The sequence below is a fragment of the Hippoglossus stenolepis genome, chromosome 13 (genome assembly GCF_022539355.2).
Source record: "Hippoglossus stenolepis isolate QCI-W04-F060 chromosome 13, HSTE1.2, whole genome shotgun sequence".
NCBI classification, from domain to species: Eukaryota; Metazoa; Chordata; class Actinopteri; order Pleuronectiformes; family Pleuronectidae; genus Hippoglossus; species Hippoglossus stenolepis.
In genome coordinates this window covers 4,488,228-4,513,772 of record NC_061495.1, presented here as the reverse complement: position 1 = coordinate 4,513,772, position 25,545 = coordinate 4,488,228, and the positions used below count along the sequence as shown (strand labels likewise).

Below are 25,545 nucleotides of genomic sequence, written 5' to 3'. Positions count from 1 at the left end.
ATTTATATAACAATAATTCATATTTTATTGATTAACAAGGGTCTGCTGTCACTTCTTGAACCTAGGCTGAAAACTGGGGGGGGGGGCAGAGCGTTTGCTATCAGACAGGAACTAAGGCTGACTGTGATGATGCTTTTAAATCTCAGTTTAAAACATATTCCTGAATTAACTTGGTGTGCAGGGTTATTATTGGTCTTTTATCTCTATTATTATTATTATTACAATTATTGTTCATGTACTTTCTGTATTTAAATTATTTGTTTTCTTTTGTGCAGCACTTTGTACTTGAACTGTATTAATAAAATTATTATTATTATTATTATTCCTTGTGACGTCGCAGTCTTTCTGTGAGTAGTTCAACCGAAGAGGGACGACTGCTCCTGCTTAGATGAAGACATTTCGGGACTAAGATTCATTGCAAATTAAAAAAAATCTTACACCTTTAATTAGGCAGTGACCCCTCAGATTCATCCTGGGACCTCTTCTGTGCCAAGCGATCTAAGATGTCTTCATGTGACCGTCCAGAAATAGATTTTTATCTAAACCAAAGACCTGGTACCAAGTCAATACGGTTTGCATACAGTGTCTCACATGTCCGTCATAAATTCAGCGCAAATCCAGCTAATTAGCTAATGTCTCTCCCAGCTGCGACCAGCGCGGTGCGGCCGCCGCCTCATGTGTCAGCCTCCATTTTGAGCTGCTGACCATGTTAATTAGTTTTAATTTGCCCGGCTTAGTTGGAGCTATGCGTCGCGACACCCTCTTCACTTCGGGTGAATTTACGACGTGGCTCATGACCTCGGCCAGATGACCGAACATAATACTTTTTCATTTAAAGCCGGCATAATAAAACTAAAAATAGTTTACTCTCCTTTCTATTTAAATAGCTCGTCGGTGTGTGTGTGTGTGTGTGTGCTCCGGATTGCTTGACCTACATGCCCGCGGATGGAGTAGGACCATAAACACCAGCTATTATTTACAGAATGCTGCACCAAAACATTTCCTGTATTTACTGCTATGTGCCGTGTGCGCGGTGCCAAGTCATGCAGCAAACCTTCACACACCAGACGGGTTCAGGATCAGTCTGAAGGGTTTATGGTTTTTCTTTTATTTGTGTGTATGAGCTTCATATGGAAACTTGGCTCTTAAGTCGGATAGTAAAAATATATCTAAAAACAAATCCCCATTACATTAAAGCTCCGTGTTCCTCACCTACACGTTTACTCTCCTGCCATAAATGTAAAAGACTTAGTTGTTACTTTCATCTAGTGGCGAATGTTTGAATTACAACACTGGGTTGGTTAGAATGGAGGCGTTTCACCAGCTGGTGCCAGGATGAAACCAGACCAAACCTCACCAGTGCCCTTTGTTAACCTGCCTGTTTGAAATGTGCTGTTCTCTGGTCCTGTGCTGATGCTCTGGAGCTACCTCAGAATTACTCCTTGTCATTAGTGAGTCGTCCTCAAACTGTTCTGCAATATTCTGTCACTTTTCATAGTTTGTGTGCTGGACACAGAGCTTCTTATAAACAGTCTATGGTGAAGAGGGAAGTTAGAAAACTTTGTGTTCATCCTATCTGGTTTATCTGCAATGAAGAGTTTGAAGTCAATGTTTTTCAAAATAAAAGCTCTGTGATTCCACTCAGTATGGAAGATCACAACTGATTGACCTTCTATGTGTGAAGTGCCTTGAGATAATGTTTATTATGATTTTGGTGCTATACAAATAAAATTGAATTGATGTTTGTAAATTATTCAAAATCATGTGGGATAAACTCAGGGCAATACTGTGATAAGTTAAATGAATTTTAGGTGTATCCATAAATCTATTATCACTTTACCTCACAAGGTAAAATAAAGCTGAAATGACCTAATGTTTAGTAAACTGCTCTGAGAAACACAGCTTCTTCCTTCACTCACTCAGCACCCGGAGCTGAGCGCCGCTCTTCGCTCTCCCGGAGGTGAACTCCACCTCTCCGCTCATGTCCGGGGACGTCTGGCTGAGCGTCAGTCTGTGGACTGAGCCCATCTTCTCCACATGGACCAGAGAGCTGGGCTGCAGGGGCTCCCCCTTCAAACTCCACTCAGGGGCTTCGGCAACAAGGTTGGACACCTCACATTCGAAGGTGGCGTCATCGGGGGCCACGACCTCCACATCCCTCAGCTCTCTGACCATTAACATAGACTGGGCTGAAACAGAAGGGAAACTGTCAGAGTTCAGACAAAAAACACTACTGGAGTATATTACCAACTTTTATTTATGTATATATGTAATTCCTTTATTTATCTTGTGTCTTTATTTAAAGATATTTTGGGGCTGGGTCATATATATATATTGCATGAGCTACAAATGGAAATTAGATGTGTCATCAGAATATTGTGGCTGTCGAGGTCGCTGCAACGCCTCCTTTTTAAGGATGTTGCAAATCGATACTTCAAATCTAAACAAAGCAGGAGTGAAATGAGCAAAACACGTGTTAAAAATACCACGTGCTCTTGTATTTAAATCCTTTACCACTGTGTCACTCCAAGAGAAGAAGAAACCTGTGTTAGTTCTCCTTCGCCAGTAGATGGAGCTATGGAGTTATGTATGGGGTTGTGAGGGGAGTGTCACTCTACTGTCACTGTTACTTCATGTTTAACTCTTGTAATTGTTTCACAAAATGAGGCCTGGCTGTTGGGCTATGAAAACTTTATCAATATCAAACAGTTACTACAAAGAACAGTGGTGTAAAAGCCTATATGACATGTCCACCCCACGACTATATACCTGTAACACATAGCTTTGTACTCAGATTATGATATATATAATATTTATTTTCTGTAATTACAATTTATATATTATACGATAAACAAATGCAACAAAGAATAGATAAAAATGTGGCTGTAAACTACACAAGTGCTTATGAATAATTGTGGCCTCCCTTACTTTCCACTGTCAGCTTTGCGGAGCACGAGTGCTCTCCAACCTGGACACTGTACATGCCCTCATCATGCAGCGCCACCTCCTGGATGATCAGTTTGCGATAACAGCCTTCGCTGCTGATCTCGAAGCGCTCCGAGGGCAGGATGACGTTGCAGCCTTTGTACCAGCGGATGCTGCATCTGGAGTTGGACACGGCGCAGTCCAGAATCCCTCGGGTCTTCTCGAGCACGGTCTTATCCTGCAGAGGTTTTACAATGTTGACAGGAATCTCTGGAAAGGACGGAATACAGTTTGATTTCAGGACATGTACGGTACAATGTGGTGAAAGAAGAAATCAAAATCAGCTCTGAATTCATTTATTAATGTATGAATAACTAAGTGTACTCACAGATATTGAAGTTCTACAAATAAACACTGGTTTTTACTGTATTTGACTTCAATCAACACTGCTTCGCTTTAATTGTATTTAGTGTCATCCTCTATGATCTGGCCCTGTTAAATAATACAGTCAGAGTTATCTATGTACTTAGAAACGCCTATTGGCATGTTTTCATTGATCAGAATACCTTCCACCTCCAGGTGAGCGACAGATTCAACATGTCTGGCGACAAACTTGATCTCTCCAGAGTCCTCCGCTCGCACACTGCACATGAGAAGAAAATGTTTGGTCCCTGAAACAAGAAGAAAATGAATTTAAATCATAAATAATCATAAACATAATTTTTCATTTCTATTCAGGGTACACTAGTGTCCTCTCATACATTAGTTTACATAGAATATCTGATTATTTGATCTGTCTTGTTACATTATTTGAACATCATGCAGAAGTGTGATGTACGTTTTGTGATTTTAAAGCTGACCTTCCTGGCGGATCTTGATGGAACTGGTCGGTTGAATCCTCTCCCCATTCTTGTACCATTCTCCAGGCACGTCCTCCACTGAGATCTCACAGACAAACACGGCGTTCTGGTCCTCCTGGATGTCCACGTCCTCGAGGGCCTGCACGATCAACAGCTCGCGCTCTGCCAAAGGAATATATTCAAGATGTCAATGGGCCACTCTTAACAGTATCAACGTGAACGGAAATAAACCCTTTACCATACAATTTAGTGCAGTTCTGCAGAATAATATTATTTTTATTTTCATGAGTGTCGTTCTTAAGTGTAACTTGAATATGACCCCCTAAGAATCTTGTCTTTGCTGACCTCCAGGGGTTTAACTTTCCACATTGCTGCAGTGCAGTACAACTAGAGGGCAGCAGAACACTACTAGTCAGCCTGGGGTTTGAGTAACTGGTTCAACTGGTCAAGACCGTTGCATCACATCTGTGAAACCAGCCGTGCTTTTCTGACCTTTATAGTATTTTAGACAGCAGTTCTTTACCGTAGACCTCCACGGTGCAGGATGTGGTGGCATCTCCAGCATCGCAGGTATAAATGGCAGAATCACAGACGTGACATTTCAGGATCTGAAGGAATCGTTTTCTTCCCATCGCATAAATGCGCAGCTCCTTGCTGGGCTTCAACTCGACCTCGTTCTGAAACGGATGAACAAAAATATGTTATTTCAATTACAATTAATCCCAACAACTGGATTTGATACATTGTCCAAAGACAACTGAGAAGTTTTTACTTGAAAGTTGAATTCTACTTGTTTAGTTATGACTGAAATGCTGCGCCCACTAAGATTCAGGTGGTTTTCAGGGTGTCCCAGTGTGTTACTGGGGAAGGCGTCCATCTTGGGTGTTTAGCACTTGGTTATGAAGAAAAACAAAAACCCATCGCTCACCTTGAACCATTTTACATCGACGTTGTGTCTCGACAGTTCGCACTCAATAGCGATAACTGATCCGTCGGGGAATCTCTGGTCCTCCAGTTTTCTGAAAATGGTCACTGGGGGCTCTGGTGGAGAAAAGGCATATTTAATTTAAGACGCCAGAACCCTCTCGAAAAGTTAATGTAACCTTTACAGTAGGAAAGTTAGGTTTGGAATGTTTAATGCTGTAATTAATGCTCCTTAATCAGGCCAAAACCGACTTTTTAAAAAGTTAAGTGACTTTATTTAAGTTTGCCAAAGTCCATTATTGTCCAAAGTAATATTATCAGTAAATAGTTTCCTCTTTGTCTTCCTGTTCCTTCACTTAATGGACAGTGCAAGATAACTTTGGAAGGTGCCACCTAATTGTTTTTATTTAATTTCGACTCCTGAAGCTTAATACTAACTTAGATAAAGTTTAGAGTCCATTACACATGGACTGTGGGTCACTTCCCTTGGACGCCTGTTGCAAAGTGTCACTTAAAGGACGATATGAACCGGAGGAAGTGTGACAACACGGTCTCTGTACATGTGGGCATGTGAGTATTATTTTTAAAACATGAAAAAAATGTCAACCTACCCTTTAAGTTATGTGAACTAATGTACAGCACTGACATATTCATCCCCAGCGTTTCAGCCCCCAGCTCAACGGGGATGATACGCCCTGATTGACCTGGCACGGAGCGGATTATTTTTTTACGGCACGATGGGGGGGAACTAGCTCCTGACAGAAAAGTCCGAACAGAGCTACCACTTTTCAATGCTCCACGCTAAGCTATTTTGTGTAGGGAACATGAGCCCGGATAAAGGGGAACAGTAGCCGAGCCGGCCCTCCGTTCTATTATCATGCCTCCACTGGCTGGCATTTCGTCTGAGTGGACCACTATAGCCGCCAGTCTGAGGTCACAGCAGAATTAGTACAGTAAGATTTTGTTTAGATAGGCCTGCAGTCTACTGTACACGGCCTGTGAGCTGTGAAAAACATGTTGGGTAGAAGCATTAATATGACCTAGTTTTCCTGCATCAGTACAAAGCTTATTAAATGCCCTTGAATTACCTTGAAGTTACTTTTTAAACTAAAACAATTGACCCACCCTTCACAACGAGCCTCGCGGTCGTCTTCAGATTGTCCACAGAGAACACGAAGGAGCCGGTGTCTTCCACCGAGAGGTGAGAGATGCTGAGGCTGTGGACTTGTCCCTTGGCGCTCGTACGGAAGTGATTTGTCGGCTTGAGTTTGATTCCGTTTCTCAGCCAAGTGCCCGGGACGTTGGGATGAGAGAGCTCCACTTCGAAGGAGGCCGTTTCCCTCTCCGTGGTTGTGATGTCGGTCAGTCCCTTCTTGATGGTGATTTTGCGAGCTGTAAAGAAAAATTGCAAAACTACGTTAAACATCGAAGTAAGTAGAAGTAAAGCACATTCCTCCGCCAAGGACCAACTGCCCCTCATTAAGCCACACATGATTTCTCTAAAACATTTATGAAAGTGCCATATTTCGCCATTTTAAAGAAAGTGAAATAAAAGTCCTGGATCTGTCCCCTGATCCAGATCTGCACTGAAATGTAATTTAGTTATAACTTGGGTGTAACACCCCACCCATCCACATATTTTCATGGAAATCGGTTGAGTGGTTTTTGAGTAATCCTGTTAAATAACAAACAAACTCCTTGGCGGTGATTTATAAAACAACTTTAAAGCTTCGACAGTGTTATAAGTAAAAGCTAAAGTACATTTAGCTTCAGTATCAAGTTTGCGAGTACTTCTCTTCCTGTACTTTTCTGTATAATGAATAAATAAAAGTCAATAGTTGCAGAAAAGTTCTGTGTGTGAAAGATTAGCCCCGGGCATATGTATTCCACTTTTTGAGCAGACAGGGTGTCCGTGCTCTGTGACACAATGGGGTTCACGGACTGTTCCGTACACAGCAGTCTGGATTCAAACAATACGAGGTGGCACACATTGACAGGGAGATATTTTAGTCATTTGAGTATCGGGCTTTATACAAAAGCCGGCTTTGAAACTGCCAACATTTCTCACTTATTCTAACACAGACGAGCATTCCCTGTGGAAAAAAAAAAGGGCTGTTTATTTTGGAGACCCGATGACAACAACCTCAGTTTTGAAGGCCAGCGTGTAAATTTAGATGCAATGAGAGTAGCTCCAAATTCATAGGAGGTGCCAACGGCGGCCTGAAGTCCTGGCTTTCCCCTTCCCACCCACGCCAGTGTTGAAAGAACAGCCTTTAATTCACCCCCTGGCCTCTGGATCATAGGACTGAGAAATATAAGAAGTATGTGCAAAGAAAAACAATCATAAGTACTGGTTTTAATGTGTCAACATTACTACTAGTACTTTCAATAAACCTATGTGGAGCTTGTTAGCAGGACAGTTTTACTCTGTTTACAAATTATATTTCTATTACTCGAACAAAAACAACTTGCTATTCATAAAGCACTTACTTTAAACTGTAATGTGCCTTGTCTTTGACATAGGTAATGAAATCATCAGGGCTTCATTGATCCTTTGTCAGAGCAGAGACCCTGACGTGAGAGTCAGCTCGGCCCTGTAAGACTATCACCTGTTGGTTGCCATCGTGCTCCCAGTACAAATGCCATCCTGGTCCCCAGTCACTCAAATTACTCTTACTCAGTTAATTGAGCTTTGCTTTCACAAGAGGCACTGACGGAGGTGGAGCTGTCGGCAACAGCGGTAAACAAACAAGAACAGGGCATAGTGAGAACACGTGCACACTCACGTTCCACTGTAAGCTGGGCCTGCGTGCGGTCGTGGAGGGTTTCGCAGCTGTAGGTGCCCCGGTCAGACATGGCCAGTTTGCGTATGGCCAGACTGTGCTTCTGGCCCTTGTGCTTCAGGGCGTACCTGGCGTCGGGGTGGATCAGCACCCCTTGCCTCATCCACTGCACCTCTTCTGAATCCACGCTCACCTCCACCTCCAGGAGGGCCTCGCCGTATTCCTCAGCGACAACAGGCTTCATTTTCTTGGTGAATAGCACCTGTTCCTCTGAAAAATTAATTCAGGGAATTACTCGACGGGCAGCAGTTCTCATGACAACACTTTAAATTCCTTTTATATGATCATATTGTGTTTGAGCTCATCGCAGATTCTGCAAAACAATACTCTGAAGCCACAGCCCGACAGAGCAAAGTGCATTATGAATTTCAGCAGGGCCACATTTGAAGTTCAGGCACAGAGACCAAGCATCAAACTCTGTGTCGTCTTGCCCCCTAATGTGTCACATACACCAAAACCACCGGGCCACTTGTCTCTGTCAGTTACCAGAGGAATTCCAACAGGAGAAGCTGTTAAAAGAAAGCTGTCAAAGACGCCTCCAACTATTTCCACTTCTCTTCGAGGGTCATTACTTATATTACGTAAAAGGATAACGTGGTACTAACGGTGCACAGGCATTTAAACCCACTCACTTGTATGTTCACATTCACTCCCGCTGATAATAGTTCATGGTTAAAAAACATGGTGATAACAACAAGCGAAATGGGAGCGGATTAAACTACTGTTGAATGTTGGAACTTCTGTCATTGGAGACAAATGTATATAGTTATAGTGTTAATGGGGCGAGAAGTTACCTTGAACCTGGAGCTCTGCTTCTGAAACCCACCCCTCTGCGTCAGCTGTCACTCTGCCGCTATCTGAAACCATGCAGTTGTGGATGCAGAGCATGTGGCACAGTCCGTTGCTTGAAATGACAGTGCGCTCATTGAGAGCTACTTGTTTGCCGTTGAGGCGCCACACCAACTGAGTGTCCTCCGGTGACACCACGCACTTAAAAACGGCGTCTTCTCCCTCACGGATCGTGATGTTACGCAGCTCCGCAATGAACTCCACCACACGGGGAACTGAAGGCAGAGCATTCAGTGGGATTAGATTCGACACTTTAAATGTCAGCCGGCCCTTTGCCTAGGATTCGTACACATTTCTCCCTGAACTGAACTAAAGTTGTAAGATTTGATTGTACTTACTTTCCACACTGACGGTGGAGGAGGTCCTGTCATCTGTGGATTCACAGGTATATTCTCCAGCATCTTCCTCCACTATTTGGTGGATGGTGAAGATTCGCTCTCGACCTTGTGCCCGTATCGTGTGCCGCCGGCTCGGGGGGATCTCCCGCCCGTCCTTCAGCCACTGCACGTCTCCTTTGGGCTTGTTGATCTCACATCGCAGCGTGAGGCTGCTTCCCTTCACACACACAGTATTCTCCACTGGTCTGATAAATTTCACCTTCATTTCTGACGAGATAAATAATGTAATTCAAGAGAGGTGACATTTAAAATCAACTAAAGTTTCAGTGGTGAGCAAAGGTCACATTTTGATTAGGGATTGCCAAATTCTCACCTTTGACTAAAAGAGTGAAAAACATCTCATCTGTGTTTATGTCACAGACGTACGCTCCAGAATCCGACAGCTGCAGGGGATTAATGGTGAGCTTGTGCGTATTACCCTCGCTGGAAATGTGAATGTTATCCTGGTTGAGCAGTTGGCCATCTTTCAGCCAGCGAACATTAGCCCGTCCGCGGCTCACAACGGCACACAGTGTGACACTCTCATTTTCATGGGCTGAGATGTTGTTACTTGCTTCTTTATTCAAAAACATGGCCGTTGGCTCTGTGAAAAAATTACATTTACGGAGCAGATGTTTTTTTTATAAGTTGCATTTGAACACACGCAAAGTCCATTAAAAACAAACGGAACATTTAAACTCACCTTGAACCTCGACAAGCGTTATCAGTTTGTCATCGACGGCATCGCAAATGTATTTTCCAGAGTCCGAGGGCTGAAGTCCAGAGAGAACAAGCTTCCTCACAACGTCATGGCTGTCGATTTTGATACGAGGATCTGGTTTCAGTATCTTTCCGTTCCATAACCACTGAACAGCGGCATTTGGCCGAGACACCTCACACTCCAAAATAAGGTCATCCCCTGCCACCAGGATGTGATGCTCTGGGTGGCCCGAGTTTCCAATGATCTGCACTGGAGGCTCTAAGCACAGAAACACACAGCAGCAGTCATTCTTTTTTCCGGAGTCGAGGAAGGACGGATCAGCATTTCAAGAACTTTATGGTATGATTACCTTGGACAGTGATATAGAAGACCATCTTATCATCCACTGCGTCACAAGTGTACTCTCCTGAATCCCGGAGCCCAGCATTTAGGACAACCAGTGATCGGAAAACCCCTTGTTCCTCAATACAGTATCGCTCAGTGTCGTCAATTAGCTGATTGTCTTTGTACCAACTGACTGACACATTGGATCTCGAGAGTTCACACACGAGAATAACGTCATCTGACACTAAGAACTGCTTTTCTGTTTTTGCCTCAGTTTTTCCCAGAATTTTTACGGGCAACTCTGAAAAATGAGCAAGAAGAGAATATCCTATTGGAACGTAGTCATGATCCATTTTAAGCAAGAAAAAAAAAATACAATTTCTTGCATAGTGCAGAGCCCTGAAGAACTAACAGACAAAACAAAACAACAGACTTAAATAGAAACCAATTGAAACTGGTTGCACCATTAAAAACCAAACCCATGAAGCTGAAGGGTCCACTGGTTCCATTTACCTTTTTCTTTAGATTTCTGTTACAGAAGCAGAGGCCTCTCCCGGATAATGTTACAACCTTTAAGGTTTATTCTATGGCCACCAGTTTTGTTTTCCCTTGTTTCTGACAAATCACGTTATGTCAAAACATTACAATTCCCAGGAAACGTGCATATCAATATAAATAACACGTCTAATTTTGGAGTTATATCGTAAAATAACCTACCTTGCACTTTTACATTAAAATCCATGACGTCGTCTTTTGCATCACAGACATATTGCCCAGCGTCTTTCTCTGTTAAGGAGTGAATGGTCAACTGACGCACAACACCATCATCGAGGATGGTGATGTTTCTGGAGTCTTCTATTTCTTCCCCATTCTTCTTCCAGATGACCTCAGCATTTGACCTTGAAACTTCACAGTCTAGAACCAGAGTCTCCCCCGTCGGCTTCTCTACTCTACTCGCCATCTTCCTCGCACGTATGAAGCGAACAGGAGCCTCTGTGTGGCAGGAACTTAGTGTCAGTAGTGGACAGACGTTAACACGGCAACTCATGAAGTGGACTAAAGTTTTTTCTTTTTTACCTGCTATGTTTACAAAGAACGTCATGGAATCGTCTGCTGTGTCACACACGTACTCTGCAGAGTCTTTGACGGTAGTTTCGGGTATAATAAGTCTTCTGTAGACACCATCCACCTCCAGGATGAGGTTGTCATTCTCCTCCACTTCAAGTCCGTCTCGGTACCAGCGCACCGCCGCGTTGGGCCGTGAGATCTCACAGCTCAGAACCATCCTCTCGGAGGTTTGCTGGCACAGTTCCATTTGCGACTGACTTGGGGATACGATTCGCACCGGAGGTTCTGGAAATGGACATTTTGAAGCAACGTATACATTACTCATTAATTTAATGAATGCTACGAGACAGTAGTCTAAGGGGTCAGTAGTCTTCTTTACATATTGACATACCTACATGTATGTAGCATTAGGGGATTTTACCTGTTATACAAAGGTGAAAGAATATTGAATCGTCAGCCGTGTCACAGACGTATTCTCCAGAATCGTCGACTCCGCTGGAAATAATCTTGAGTCGTCGATAAGGGCCTTCGATCTTGAGTTTGATGTTCTCGCTGTCCTGCAGCTTTTGACCGTCCTTGAACCAGCTGACAACACCGTTGGCACGAGACAGTTCGCAGCTCAGGATAATTTCGTCGGGGACATGACGGTCGAGATGGACATCCTCCTTGGGGTAGACTATCATCACCGGAGGTTCTTTGGAAGAAGAAGTAGAAATTTGAGTTGAATAATTATGTAAGTTATTCGTATATTTAGTCAGATATTTTCTTACCTCGTATGGTGACCTTGAAGATTAAAACGTGGTCTCCTGCCCGGCACGTGTATGTGGCCGTGTCGGACAGTTGGGCTGAACGTATAGTCAGGTCTCGCCTGGTGCCGTCTGTTTGCAGTGACACATTATCGCTCGGTTTCATTTCAGCTCCGTCTTTGTACCATTGGACAGCGCCGTCGGTCCTCGATACGTCACATGACAGAACAAGCGGTTCTCTTTCCACAACACTCCTGAAAAGCTCCTCCTCGGGAATATCCGCAAATGTCACCGGTGGGGCTGCACAGCACAGTACAAAGGGGAAGAAGTGAGCTGTTGGTTGAAAGTAGCATTCGTTGTTTATGCTCATGCATTCAGTAGTGGTGAGGTCAGGTTTTCCCAGCTGAGGACATGCTGATCAAGCCTTGCTATAGGTGACAACTCCTTGTAACATCCGTGGGTGTTAATCCACTTTTGAGGCAAACAGGGAGTTAATTGAAGCAGTGCTCTGATGGAATGCAACCATATGTGCTGGGGTAAAACGACATAAAAATACATGCTATTGTTTTTTTTTTCGACACTGGTCTAAAATGGGAAGCATGTATAAAAAAAAGAAAATTCAGAATGAAATTAGCAGGTTTAGACGGAAATCAGCTGCGATGAGGGATGTGATGATCGGGTTTTGGGCTCACTCGACAGTGACAACATCTTGCCAAGAAAAAGCTAAGCATATCACCTTTCACCTCCACATAGAAATCGTCGAAATCTGAATCGTCGTCAGTTCTACTGTCGCACACCCCAGAGTTCGAAGAAGGGGCTGACTTCATAACAAGAGTCCTCTTACTGCCTTCTGAATCAACGTTTACTCCCGACTTGGGCAAGATTTTTACTCCATCCTGGTGCGAGCGGGTCTGGTTTGCAGGGTCGGACGTCTCGCACGGCGGTTCGGTCAGGCTAGTTGCTTCAACAGACTTGTTCCTCTCAGCCTCTGGAACAGCTGAGAATCAAACCGGTGCTATAGGAATTTCAATCCATTGAACAGTAACCAGATAGTGATCAGACTTGCTGTGCTATGCTATGTTAAAACACTTGGACTTGTTAAAGTATGTAATTTTTGACATCTGGCTCCTGATTGAACAAAAAAGTAGTTTGGTACAACAAAGTTTGCGCCAACACAAGTTTGAAATTGTTAGTCATGGGCTCATATTCTGAGCCAGGATCATGAATTGGTTTAATTTCAAATGATACTTTCAGACATGCACTGAACTCGTCCAGAGTTCCTGCAGAGGAGGTGTGTGTGTGTGTGTTATTGCAAATGTCCGAAAGAGAGCTACGTTTATATTAGGAGGCGGCGAAAGTCTGCAGAAAGATCTGTGGGAGCTCATGTGTAAATACAGCAGGACTTTCTCCACAGGATTCACTGCGAGTGAGTGGGTTGATGACGCTTTTAATAGGCGACAGATACACGTAGAAGACACTGACGATTTCATGAGTTTGTTGTGATAGCTGCCGATGCCGGTGTTGATGTGCTGTAAACAACAACACGTAATCGACGCAGTAGAATTAATGTTACTTCCTGCCTCTGCCTGCTGCAGAGGATTTGTTGTCGTGAACGCGTCTGAGCAGAGAATCTCCTGCTGCGTTGTGCATGCGGAGAAAGTCCGGACCCGATTCTCCACAGTTCCTCTGCAGGTCATGTCTGAAAATGGTTTTATTTTGATTTGTTTGCTTACCGTCTTATCTGACAGTTTTCCTGTTTATATCTTATTTTAGTAGTTAGAATACAGATCATTTAATGCCCTTTCAGACCAGTGAATTTGCAGCGTCTGCAATTCAACTCTCAAAATTCTTCTCATCTGCATCGGATAACATTTAACATAGCAAGACATTGGGAGTAATCTGGACCACTACTAAAACAAGTCAGTTAAATCAACACTGACCAGTTAGCTGCTAACTCTGGTCTATGGTTTAGTTGTTTAGCGATACACGAGCAGGTAGAACTGCAGAACACTGCTTGGATACAGTTTTTTGTTGCATCTACAAACACAATTGATGCGAAGCTTAACGTTGCAAACTGTAAAGCCAAAATCCAAATGAAAAACAATACATATATCTAAAAGAAAATTACTTTGTCAGTTGATATTTATCTCGGGTTGATTAATGCCACCTTTACAATTATATATTGTTACAATGAGAATGGATCAAATGATCATAAGTAGTTTTAAGTGACCACCAGGAATTAAAAAGACCAAATAGTCAATCACTTCTAGTCTGAAAGGGCCTTTAAGTGTTTGCTTCTGAAATAAGCCTTTCAAGTAAAAGCTGTCACAGCATTAAATTGACTGTATACGTCTTATTAGAAGTAGGCTACATAATAAAGAATTAGTACACATTGCCTGAGATTATTATAAAATGTTTAAAAGCCTAAGTTGTCCAAGTAGCCAAGTATTAATTGAAGGAAGTTAGTGATTCTGACAAAGCTCAAAACACTTGGATCACCTGCAACATCCACCTTGAATTCTCTATGGTCGTCCGTGGCCTCACAGCTGTAGAGCCCAGAGTGTCTGACCTCCGCTGACTGAATAACAAGGGCCCCCCTTTGGTTTTCTTTAGTTTCAATTTCATATTTACTCTCTGGAAGCAGCTGTTCTCCATCCTTGTGCCAATAGACTTGGGCGGTTGGCTCTGATGCTTCACACTGCATCTTAATGGGGCAGCTTGCCTCAATAAGTTTGTCTCCTGCAATCTCTGGAAGTGCTGAAAACCTCACAGGAGCAGCTGCATCAGAAGAGCAACGCAGAAAACTGCTGTTAAGCTGTCAGAAGGCGGGGGGGTCATTTAACGAGTTGCGTTTTTACAAATGAAACCGTTTTTAGGCCATTTTAAAACATACAGTTGTGGGAGCCCTGTTTCCATACAGTGTTACAGAAGAACATTAAAGAAAAAAGAGTTTTCTCAAGAGTAATTGTGCAAAGAAGTGTAGAGTTAACATAAGTTATGATAAAGCTCATTAATTCAGACTGAATACAAGCAAATCACCTTCGATGTCCACTTGGAATGTCACAACGTCATCGGCGAGGCTACAGCTGTAAAGGCCAGAGTCGGAGACCTTAGCAGAAGGAATCATTAACTTTCTCAAGCTGCCGTCTCTTTTCATATCGAGGCCTGTTTTGCAAAAAAGCTCCACCCCATCTTTAAGCCAGGAGACCTGGGCAACAGGCTCTGAGACCTCACACTGGAGAATTATTGGAAAACCAACTGCAATCCTCTTGCATTTTTCAGACGGGGTGATTGGCATGATCTGTGGTGATCGGCCTAAGAAAAGGAAATAACAAAGATTTGGGATAAGGGGTGAAGTGGACAGAACACACCAGCCCAGCCAGTAATACCATGTTCTCCTGAGCATTAAAAATCCATTCATAGCATAGAACAAGATGGACTTGTATGTATGAGGATAAGAGGATGGTAAGGACAGAAATAAATCACCTTTTACGTCCACTTTAAATGTAACGGTGTCGTCTGATGTTGAACATTCGTAGGTGCCGCCGTGTGTGATTTCAGCCGAGTGGATGAGCAGCGTCCTCGTCAGACCCTCTGACTCTATCTCTACATTATTTTGTGGCAGGAGTTGCGTTCCATCCTTGTACCAGTCCACGTGAGCGGAAGGATCGTGAGCGAGATCACAGCGGAGGATAATGGGAGAGCCTTCCTGGACGGACTTGTTCCCGTCACTCTCTCGAAGCTCAGAGAACTTCACAGGTGATGCTAGAGGTTTCAGATATTGCAGAAAGAGTGTCTAAATAAGCTTCGTATCGAAACCTCACGAATATTCAGTTACAAAGAATGTCAAGATAGCGACTGAGATTTGACCAACACATGGATGGCACAGTTCCTTCAAAACAAAGCACACGTGACAGAACAACACATGTTCCACCACAGACATTGCAAAGACAATAAGGGAAACAAACGATCCAAAGGGGTAAAAGAGGAGGAATCAAGATTTGTTTCGGTTATCCAGTTATTTTTACACTGACATCAAACTGAAACAGACAAGAATACACGGGTAAGACACAAAGAAGAAAGACACACTGTTGGTTCATGGTAAAGGAGCAGTGCTCAGTTAATGTAGAAGCTTTCTGGAGTTATTGGACATGCATAACAAGAAGCTGCACTGGGAAGCTCAATGTTTAATATACTGTCTGGAAAGAAGATATCCCATATTGTTTTAGAGTGTGTTGAAAAGTAACACTGACACAACATGCAATGACTAATTAAAGTAACATTTATATTGCCATTGGTTTACTGATTTATTCAGTATTTAATGCATTTGAGGCTGTGGCTTCCACATTTTTTATAAAGGCAGTTGACCCAAGTTTGGGAAGTGGTAAAATGAGCCATTATCTGTTAGGTGAAAGACAAACGAGACCTAATCAACCTCACTGCTGCTACAGTTAGTTGAGCAGAGCAAGACAGTGAAAGCACCACAGAACGTCCTGAGCATCACCTTCTACTTTCACAGCAAACTCCACATCATCACTCTTTGACTCACAGCGGTGTACGTCAGTGTGAGCCTGCTCGGCCGATGGGACAACTAGACTCGTCAAATTCCCCTCTGACTGGAAGTCTACTCCACTTTGAGGAAGGAGCTCAGTTCCATCCGTGGACGAACTGACTTGTCCAGTGGGCTCTGACAGCTCACATTGTAGAGCAACAGGACAGTCGGCCACGACTGTCTCTGTCGGGTCAGCCTCAGATAAAGCTGAGACCTCCGGAAGTGGAGCTACGGGATTGAATGTGAAATAGAGCTGGTCAAAACAGGTAGTGTGATCAACCAAATGAAGCAACACATAATAGTGACACTAAAACCTTCAGCGTTCAACCCTGTCTCCTACATCTTGCTACAGACTACAATAGAAATTATGTTTTGTAGGAAACAAGTGCTAAAACATAACCATACAAATGTTCACTATATATGTTCTGTATCAATGTATTTGCAACTTTCAAATGTAAAACACATCCTTATTGTGTGAATAGAAAATGAAATCCACGCCATGTGACATTTCCTACAAAACATATTTGCCGTTGCAGTTACTTTTGTAAAAGAAAACACTGTCATTTTCATATTCATTCGTTTATCCTCCACAAAAGTTTGGATTTAGTATAACAAACTGCATACAGGGTAGATCTTATATTAATGAAATGGTCAGATTGTATTTGTGTAATCGCTCTTGTAAATGAAAACTCGAATGAATGATCACAATGGATATTTCAATGAAATTCACTGGTTGAAATAACAAATTCCTGTTAGTCCCATAAGTAAAGTTTTAAGTAGCATCTTTTTTGATAAACCCCCTTTTTTAAAATTCTCCTGATTGGACTCCAGAAAACACTTGACAAAGATAGAACTATCCGAATTTAGTCGACCAAGATTTTATAGCAATTTAACATTAAAGAAATAGGGCTTATGGGGGTTATTACTAAATGTTTAAAAGTAAATAACTACAGAGTGTGAGAGAAAGTTCACTTCTTTACCAAATAAGAGTAGAAGCAAAAAGGGCCACACAGTCTGAGGTAAGGTTTTACCTAAAAGTAAACTGTCATTACCTTGGGAGGGAGGTTTAGTTTGGGGAGTTCTGTGTGTAAAGATATTTTGATTTTAAGGCAGAATGGAAGAGAAAGTACTCCCAAGGCCTAAAAGTTAATATCAACAAAGCGAAAACATTTTGGTTGCACTTTGCCCGCACTCAAATCTATTTGTACAACAGACAAAAACAACTTTTGTCACCTTTAACGTCCACATGAAACTGCACTGCGTCATCGGTCGTCTTGCAGCTGTAAATCCCTGCATGAGACGGCATCGCCGACCGGACAGCCAGTGTTCTTATGAAACCCTCGGCCACCATATCTTGTCCAGCTGCGTCACGTAGATTTATTCCGTCCTTGTACCAAGCAACTTGAGCGTTAGGATCTGATACCTCACATTGAAGTACTATGGGTTCACCGGCTTCGACAGACTTGTTCCTCTCAGCCTCACACAGTGTTGTAATTGTCACAGGCAGAGCTGGGGATGTATGAGGTCACATCAAGAGAAAAATTGCGTCACCGACTGACTCCAACAAAAATTATGCTTTCAAACATCAAAAGCGCAAGATATACAATCAATATTAGTCATGCCAACAAATCTAAAAGTTATAATAAGTCATAAAAGATATGTCTGTGTCATTAGTAATCTAACAAGAGGTGTCTTTGGTTAGACGTCATATATCTCGACATTCAAGTTAGCATGAAGCTAATGTTTTTACTCTTTGTCCCATTTTAATATTCCTCTCACATTACCCAAGCTCAAGGTTTTATAAAACTAGATTTAGTATTTGCACAAAATCAGGTAAATAAAACCAGAAATTGTAAAATTGTAAAGGATCGCTCTTCATTTTACACAATGTCAACATTGTGCCCATCCATGTTGTTTGATAATGCTAACCATTTAAATCACCTTCAACAGCCACCTTATTTGTAGTAAAACTGTCGATCCAATGACTGTCACATGTCCTTGATAGGTAGATCTCTTCAGATTGGACTATCGAGGCCTGCTTGATATAGTCGGGCTCTGCAAACTCAGTAGATGGTCTCTGCCCAGAGTTTACTGTGCTTTCTACTTGGTCCTCTGTGGTCTCCATGGTGTGATCACTCTCTGCTTGGATCGTTGCAGCTTGCATGGATGGATAGATCACCTCTGCATGGTTGGGTTCTGCTTGTCCTGTGCAACAGAGGTCATCCATTTTGACATGTGCAAACTGTCGTGAGTTGTAATCCTTCCCTGTTTGGACAAGTTCTGCCTTGTTAGAGTTACACGAGTCCAATGATTGAGGAGATGTAGTATCAGGGAAGTCACTGAGCTTCTCCGAGTGGACAGTCAGTGTCTGTAGGGGTCTGTTAAACTCCTTTGACTGGTCAGTTGCAGCCAATGAGGAGTTACAGGGGCCCACTGAAAGGACAGTTTCAGTCAGTAAGTTTTCAAGAGGCTTCTCTGATGGAGCAGCTGATGTCTGCAAGGAGCTACCAAGCTCCTCTGATTGGATAATTGTAGTCTGTAAACATTTAAGCGGCTCCTTGGATTGGATAGTTGCGGAATGTAAGGACGTAAAAGGCTTCTCTGATTGGATAGTAGAAATATGTGGAGATATAAAAGGCTTTCCTGATTGGACAGTTGCAGCCCGTAAGGAAGTAGGAGGCTCCTGTGATTGGGTATTTGCACACTGTAAGGATTCAAAGGGCTGCTCTGATTGGACAGTTGCAGCATGTAAGGAAGTAGGAGGCTCCTCTGATTGGGTATTTGCACACTGTAAGGATTCAAAGGGCTTCTCTGATTGGACAGTTGCAGCACGTAAGGAAGTAGGAGGCTCCTCTGATTGGGTATTTGCACACTGTAAGGATTTAAAGGGCGTCTCTGATTGGACAGTTGCAGCACGTAAGGAAGTAGGAGGCTCCTCTGATTGGGTATTTGCACACTGTAAGGATTCAAAGGGCTGCTCTGATTGGACAGTTGCAGCATGTAAGGAAGTAGGAGGCTCCTCTGATTGGGTATTTGCACACTGCAAGGATTTAAAGGGCTTCTCTGATTGGACAGTTGCAGTATGTAGGGGTGTAAATGTCTCCTTTAATTGTAGAGTTGCAGCATGTAAGGATTTTAATAGATCGTCTGATTGGCTAATTGCACATTGTGTGGATTTAAAGGGCTCCTCTGATTGGACATTTGCTGTATGCAAGGATGTCGTGGGCTCCTCTGATTGCGTAATTGCACACGGTAAGGTTTTAAAGGGCTTCTCTGATATAACATCTGAAGCATGAAAGGTTGTAAAGGTCTCCTCTGACTGGAGGAGATCTGCAGTTTTTAAGGTGTTACAGAGCTTGTCTGATTTGACTGTTGAAATCTGAATTGGGTTATTAAGGTGTTCAGACTGGGTGGTGGAAGTCTGTAGGGGGCTCCCTAGATTTGACTGGACAGTTGCCATCTGTACTGAGCTGTGTATCTCCTCTAATTCACCAGTTGAAGTTTGCAGACGATTGCAGAACTTATCCGTCTGCAGGGATTCATCGAACTCTTCACATGGACCTTCTGGATGCTGAATATAGTGAATTAATTCTTCACCATGTGATTCTGTGGACTTCGGAGTTTGATGGTGACGTGTGTCAGATTGCATTATTGTTGGCTTTGCAGAGTTAGGGTAAACTGCAGGTTCATTGTCTGAGAGTTCCTTTGACTGTTCAGTTTGAATCCAGTCACTTGAATATTCACATGTTGATTGAGAAGTTGGCATTTGCCTGGAATGGTCTTCATATGTCTGCGCATCTCCTGTCCTGCCACCGAAGATGCCCGATTTCCATTTTGTTGACCGGCTGACAACTTCCACAGGAAAAGCCTCTTCGGTGGGCTTGATCTTCTCTCGGTCAGAAGAGAGCCTTGGCGATGTAGCTATAAGCATTATGATGTACACAGAGAAAGATTTTCAGTGGTTGATGGTCTCAAAACGTCCTCTCATAACATCAATTTTACATCAGTGGGGGTTAGCATGGTGTTATGGGATAATCCATTGCAAAGACAAACAAGAAGGACGACCAGGATTGGTCTGATATTGAACTCCTACATTTCCCCCTTCAACTGACTCCTAGTGTTGTTTACCACCAGTCTTTGCTCTAACACCGTAAAAACCTAAAAAAAAGTGCATAAATTTTCTTCTTATCGATAAGAATTCGTTGTCATTGCAAGGTTCAGGGCGGCAATGTGAATGAGAGGATCTGGTGATGAATAAGATAGATCAGATGGACTTAAAAGACTTGTGAGTTGCTTGTTACAAGCAAAGATGACTGTTAAAATGAAGAGTAAAGTGACAAACACAACACGTAGGTTAGTGTGAGGAGCAGCTACGAAACACCCACATGGTTCATGAAACAGCCAAATTTCAGGAAATGACATGAGGCTAGAGATGACAGAGTGACAAAGAAAAGCAATTTTTGTAATGGAATATTAAAGATGCCTCAGATGGTTGAGCTAACAATAAAATACACCACTGTTGTTAGTGGCTTTTTATGTGCTGGGTTAACATGGATGACTGATGTTGAAATATATCAAATCACCTTGGACATCCACAGTGTATTGGGCGGATGCTTCAGCTATCTCACCAATTTCGTCACCATAGTGACACTGCTCTGCTGTTTGGACAAAGCCAAAGAGAAAACAATGAGCTTCACGTATGTCACTAAATTCTGGATTCTTAATTGTGCAAATACATCGTGGAACACCACCTTTCATGTCCACATTTAACTGTGCAGCATCAGCCGTTGTGTCACAGCCAAGACTCTCATCGCCAGACAAGTCATGTGACTGGGGGGGCAAGGCTGGGCTGCTGCTCTGTGATTCACAACCAGCCGCTCTTTTAGGGTAGATCTGGGTTCCGTCTTTGTACCAACAGGCTTTGGCAACGGGATCTGAAATCTCAAATTGCCGAACAATTGGGCAGCACTCATCCGCAGACTTTGTCTTCTCAGCATCAGAACCAAGCTGAGATTTTGGAGAGGGCACTACAGACAATCATTGGGGTAATAATGTCAGTTTTTGCATGATCCTAGATATTAGAAAACAATGGCTAAAAAGAGACACTGTCACAGATATCAGTTCTGCATTGCAACGGCAAGAAGAGCAAAGACAAACAGTCACATAACAAGTTAGTCCTAGCTAACAGAAAACGCACACAAAAAAATATCACCTTGATTTTCTACTATCAACTGGGCAACATCATCTGCTGTCGCACAATAGTACGCTCCAGAGTTTGAAGGATGAGTTGGTTCAATAACAAGGGTCTTCTGGACGGCCTCCGTTTCAAAATCAGGCTGTGTATTAGAATCACGTTCTGTGTCCCTCTGCCATGACACCTGGGCAGCAGGGCCTGAGGGCTCACATGCTGGTTCAGTGGGACACGTGGCCTCAAGTGACTGCGTCTCCACAAGGTCTGGTGCTGGCGACAATGGCAACGTTGGAGCTAAAGATGATGATGATTCATATTATAATTGAGGACTTAATTGTGCATATTTAGATTAAGATAGTGGTTATTTGTGTAGCTTCCCCAAACAGGGGCAAAATCTGATATATCTCAGATCAAAAAGTTTGAATTCTACACAGAAAGTTACTTTCATTTTGACAGTAGAGATTAATTTACCAAACAGAAACATCGCACAAAACACCACACAGACAGACATATATGCATATTGTAAAAGTTAGTTGCATCTGGTCTCCAAGAAGTTCTAGTATTCACTCTAAGATTAAGACAATTTTGATTAAAAATCACCTTTAATATCCACAGTGTAGTGGCTAGTGTCATCAGAGGTTTCACAGCTGTACAGCCCTGAGTGCAAGAGCTCAGCCGATGGGATATTAAGTCTCCTCAACGTGCCAGTACTCAGTATATCCCAACCATTTTCCGGGAGGAGCCTTACACCGTCTTTATACCAGCAGACAGGCCCAGTGGAGTCTGCAACCTCACATTCCAGCTCCAGAGCTTTGCCTGCTTCAAGTGACTTGGTTCTCTCAACGTCAAAGATAGTAGAGTACGTCACTGGTATAGCTAGCATTGGGAATTCAGGACAGCTAAATAAAATCAAGACTGTGGAAATGGATACCTTGCAAAAATGTAACTGCAGAGCAGAAGATGAAAGGGCTTTGGAGACTTTCGAATCGGGGAGAGCCACAGCAGTCACAAAACACATGGTCATAAATAGTAATCACCTGGTGTGTTAACAGTTCCTCTAAGCTTATGTGCACGGAGCAGTCCTTCAAACCACACAGTAGAAGCGGGATTATTAGTGGCATCTAGAAAGAGGAGGTGGGGTTACAGTATCAACGCACAAGAGTAAAAGTGCAAAGTCACCTTTGATCTCCACGTGAAACTCCACGATATCGTCCAGTGTGGCGCATCTGTACACACCAGAGTGGCACAGCTCTGCAGACTGAACAACTATTGTCCTCGTGTTGCCCTCTGAGTGAATTTCTATGGCAGAGTTTGAAACGAGCTGGATTTCATCCTTGCACCAGCAAACGTGCGCCTCGGGATCTGACACCACACACTGGAGTACTACAGGGCAGCCTGCTTCGATCGACTTGGTCCTCATGTCATCGGGGATTGCTGAGAACTTCACAGGTGGAGCTACAGATGTGTTTAAATCTCATGTCAGCTTTACAAGAAAAACCTCACGTCAGCTGTTTAGATTATTCATCATAATCTGTGTACTGACAACTAAGCATGCTGTGATGCAAAATGTGACAGCTTAGCTGAAGAAAGACAACATACAAGAAGTGTGCCGGGTTAGTTGCTCTGATAAGTTGGTGTTTGTTAATGTCTCACATTGCTTCAAACAAAATCACCTTTGATGTCCACACTGAACGTGATGGCGTCACCCTTTGTCTTGCAGCAGTACAACCCAGAGTGGAAAAATTCTGCTGAATGCACAATCAGTGTTCTTCCCAGGCCCTCACTTTGTGTGTCTACTCCATTTTGAGGATGGAGCTTTGACCCATCTTTGTACCAGTACACCTGGGCAGAGGGATCTGAGAGCTCACATTGTAAAACAATGGGGCAGCCTGTTTGGATGCTTTTGGTCCTCTCAGCATCTGGAATTGCTGTAAACCTCACAGGCGGGGCTAAGGATATTTAGATATTTTAATGGTTGCTAAATAGTAAAGATTGCACGTCAAGTAAAGCTTGAAAAGAGGACAACATTTTCTGAACAAAAAAGAAAGACAATGGGATAAACGACATAATAAAGATGGTTATTCTCTGTAAAAGACACCAGTATTGTAAGAAACTCCACTTACCCTCTACTTCCACATTGAACCTGATGATGTCATCAATGGCATCGCAGCAATACACTCCGGAGTGTGAGAACTCTGCTGATTGGATGACAATTCTTCTCATGGTGCCCTCCGATTGAATATGAAGACCCTCCATTGTTTGTAACTCCACCCCGTTCTTGAACCAGTGCACTGCAGCTGCAGGGTCTGACAGCTCACAGTAGAGAACAATGGGGTTCCCAATTTCTACAAACTTGTTCCGATCCATTTCTGACATTGATGAAAACTTGACAAGAGGAGCTGCGAATAAAAAACAACAACGAGAACTTTAACTCAACCTTGTCACAAAATGAACCGAGGTCCTCTTGTATCGTTGGTGCTAAACATTTGCACATTTTCCCAATTCCAGTTAAAACAAGAGAACAAAGAAGTCAACCAAGAAACACTCAAGAACAAACTATGACCCACAAATACCTTGAATGTACAGTGCTGCAGAGTCCCGGATGCCATAGGCAATGAATGTGATCTCCGCCCCGTTATCTGTATCACGTACTGCTCGAATGCGAAGCGATTCGTGTGTTCGTGAGCGACGCATGAAAAAACGTTCGTCCTCCTGAAGCTGAGTACCGTTCAAGAACCATGTACCAATAACTGAAGCGGAGAGCTCAATGGAGAAGATGGCATCTTGTCCCTCCGGCACCAGGGCATCCTGTAAGGGAGCTTGTATTCTGGTCACCGGAACTATAAAAGGAAAAATAAACGTTTGTGCATGATTTAGTAAATTATATCGTAAACTGTGTTGAGTTAAAATAGATAGAAGCATAATATATTTAATATAACTGAACTTACCCAGGTGAACAGCTTTAGGGAACTCGACATTGTTGCTCTTTCCATATTTGTTAACGCTGCAAATGCGAAATCGATAATCGGCCTCACATGGTACACTGTCACCGAGGATCTCCACAGACGTGGCAGAATCAGTGGTGAGGCACTGTAGCCACTCTTGTGAACCGGTGCCCACCTCCTGCCGTTCAAGCACGTATCCGGATGGAGGATTTTTACGCGAGTCCTGCGCAGGAGCCCACGATAGAAGAGCAGCATTTGCCCGCTCAGTGTTGATCTGCACACCCACTGGACAACTGGGAGGACAATGTCTGGCCGCTGGAAAAAAGGAGAGTCTATAATGCATCAATATCCCTTTGGATGGAATAACTTATACATGTTGATCCATCCCAAAATAATATGATTAATCTGGTAAGGTACCTTACCTTTTACTCTTAGCTGAGAGGAGGTCTTGGATCTGCCTACAAGGAACGTCACAAGTCCAGCATCCTGGGGCATCGTGTTGACAAAGACCAGAATGTGAGTTCGACCGAAGGACTTGAGAATTGTCTGATGGGTTTCCCGCAGCTCTGTGCCGTCTTTGTACCAGTGTATGTCCATCTCTTCCTTTTCCACTTCAACACAAAAGGCAGCGTTTTCACCTTCCAGGACGTCCACCTTTCTCGGGAGCTTCCGCAAAATTGTACCTGCGAGGAGACACTTGTGTGAGTGATTCCTGAGCATATTAATCGTACAAATATGCCGGTGTCATCCAAAACAAATCATCATTGTAAAAGTAAAAATATTTTCTGATCTTTGCTGACACTGCAATTGTCTACCCACTAAAACCACTTTAAGCTTTTGAGGCTGTATTATGATGTCAGACTATTTTCTCTGTTGTACTTGGAAAGAGTCAGAATTCCTCCACTGACTTTACACATGTTGTTTTAAGCCTTTTGCTGAATGATTTCAGCAAAAGGCTTAGTATACTGTATATACACACTTCACCCTGGTAGAAAAAACATTAATATGGAGGAACGTCTGACAAATAGCGCTTTCATCTACATCTTTCAGGATTTGCCTTTTCTCTCTCGCACCCATCGACAGGTTAGTTCACATTCAGAAAGTTTCTGCATACATTTTTTATCTTATAACAGATGTAGTCATGTATGGATTGTCCTCATTTGAACTGAATATTGAATGAAACTTTATTTATTCCTCTATACCAAAAAACTGTGGTAAAG

At 42.9% G+C, this 25,545-nt stretch overlaps 1 protein-coding gene across 18 annotated transcripts in view; it reads right to left on the bottom strand.

The window, feature by feature from the left end:
• The window catches only part of obsl1b (obscurin like cytoskeletal adaptor 1b), a 31,535-nt gene that overhangs the window by 1,521 nt on the left and 4,469 nt on the right, over positions 1–25,545 (bottom strand). For 2 of the 18 annotated variants that reach the window (XM_035173796.2, XM_035173797.2), the window contains exons 4-36: positions 24,748–25,008; positions 24,329–24,640; positions 23,954–24,220; positions 23,504–23,779; positions 23,054–23,329; positions 22,560–22,835; positions 21,981–22,256; positions 21,402–21,674; positions 20,773–21,216; positions 18,131–20,110; positions 17,423–17,698; positions 16,187–16,417; positions 15,124–15,402; positions 14,677–14,952; positions 14,269–14,415; positions 12,374–12,634; positions 11,662–11,937; positions 11,313–11,585; positions 10,901–11,176; positions 10,541–10,816; positions 9,849–10,124; positions 9,482–9,757; positions 9,113–9,382; positions 8,740–9,006; positions 8,347–8,616; positions 7,496–7,762; positions 5,835–6,101; positions 4,714–4,826; positions 4,309–4,462; positions 3,786–3,947; positions 3,492–3,596; positions 2,929–3,195; positions 1,920–2,189 (exon numbers count right to left, since the gene is read on the bottom strand). In XM_035173796.2, coding sequence (XP_035029687.2) covers positions 1,920–2,189; positions 2,929–3,195; positions 3,492–3,596; positions 3,786–3,947; positions 4,309–4,462; positions 4,714–4,826; positions 5,835–6,101; positions 7,496–7,762; positions 8,347–8,616; positions 8,740–9,006; positions 9,113–9,382; positions 9,482–9,757; positions 9,849–10,124; positions 10,541–10,816; positions 10,901–11,176; positions 11,313–11,585; positions 11,662–11,937; positions 12,374–12,634; positions 14,269–14,415; positions 14,677–14,952; positions 15,124–15,402; positions 16,187–16,417; positions 17,423–17,698; positions 18,131–20,110; positions 20,773–21,216; positions 21,402–21,674; positions 21,981–22,256; positions 22,560–22,835; positions 23,054–23,329; positions 23,504–23,779; positions 23,954–24,220; positions 24,329–24,640; positions 24,748–25,008 — 10,176 coding nt within the window. The remainder of the gene's footprint in view (positions 1–1,919; positions 2,190–2,928; positions 3,196–3,491; positions 3,597–3,785; positions 3,948–4,308; positions 4,463–4,713; positions 4,827–5,834; positions 6,102–7,495; positions 7,763–8,346; positions 8,617–8,739; positions 9,007–9,112; positions 9,383–9,481; positions 9,758–9,848; positions 10,125–10,540; positions 10,817–10,900; positions 11,177–11,312; positions 11,586–11,661; positions 11,938–12,373; positions 12,635–14,268; positions 14,416–14,676; positions 14,953–15,123; positions 15,403–16,186; positions 16,418–17,422; positions 17,699–18,130; positions 20,111–20,772; positions 21,217–21,401; positions 21,675–21,980; positions 22,257–22,559; positions 22,836–23,053; positions 23,330–23,503; positions 23,780–23,953; positions 24,221–24,328; positions 24,641–24,747; positions 25,009–25,545) is intronic. The other 16 variants (XM_035173798.2, XM_035173799.2, XM_035173808.2 and 13 more) reach the window with 16 other exon arrangements.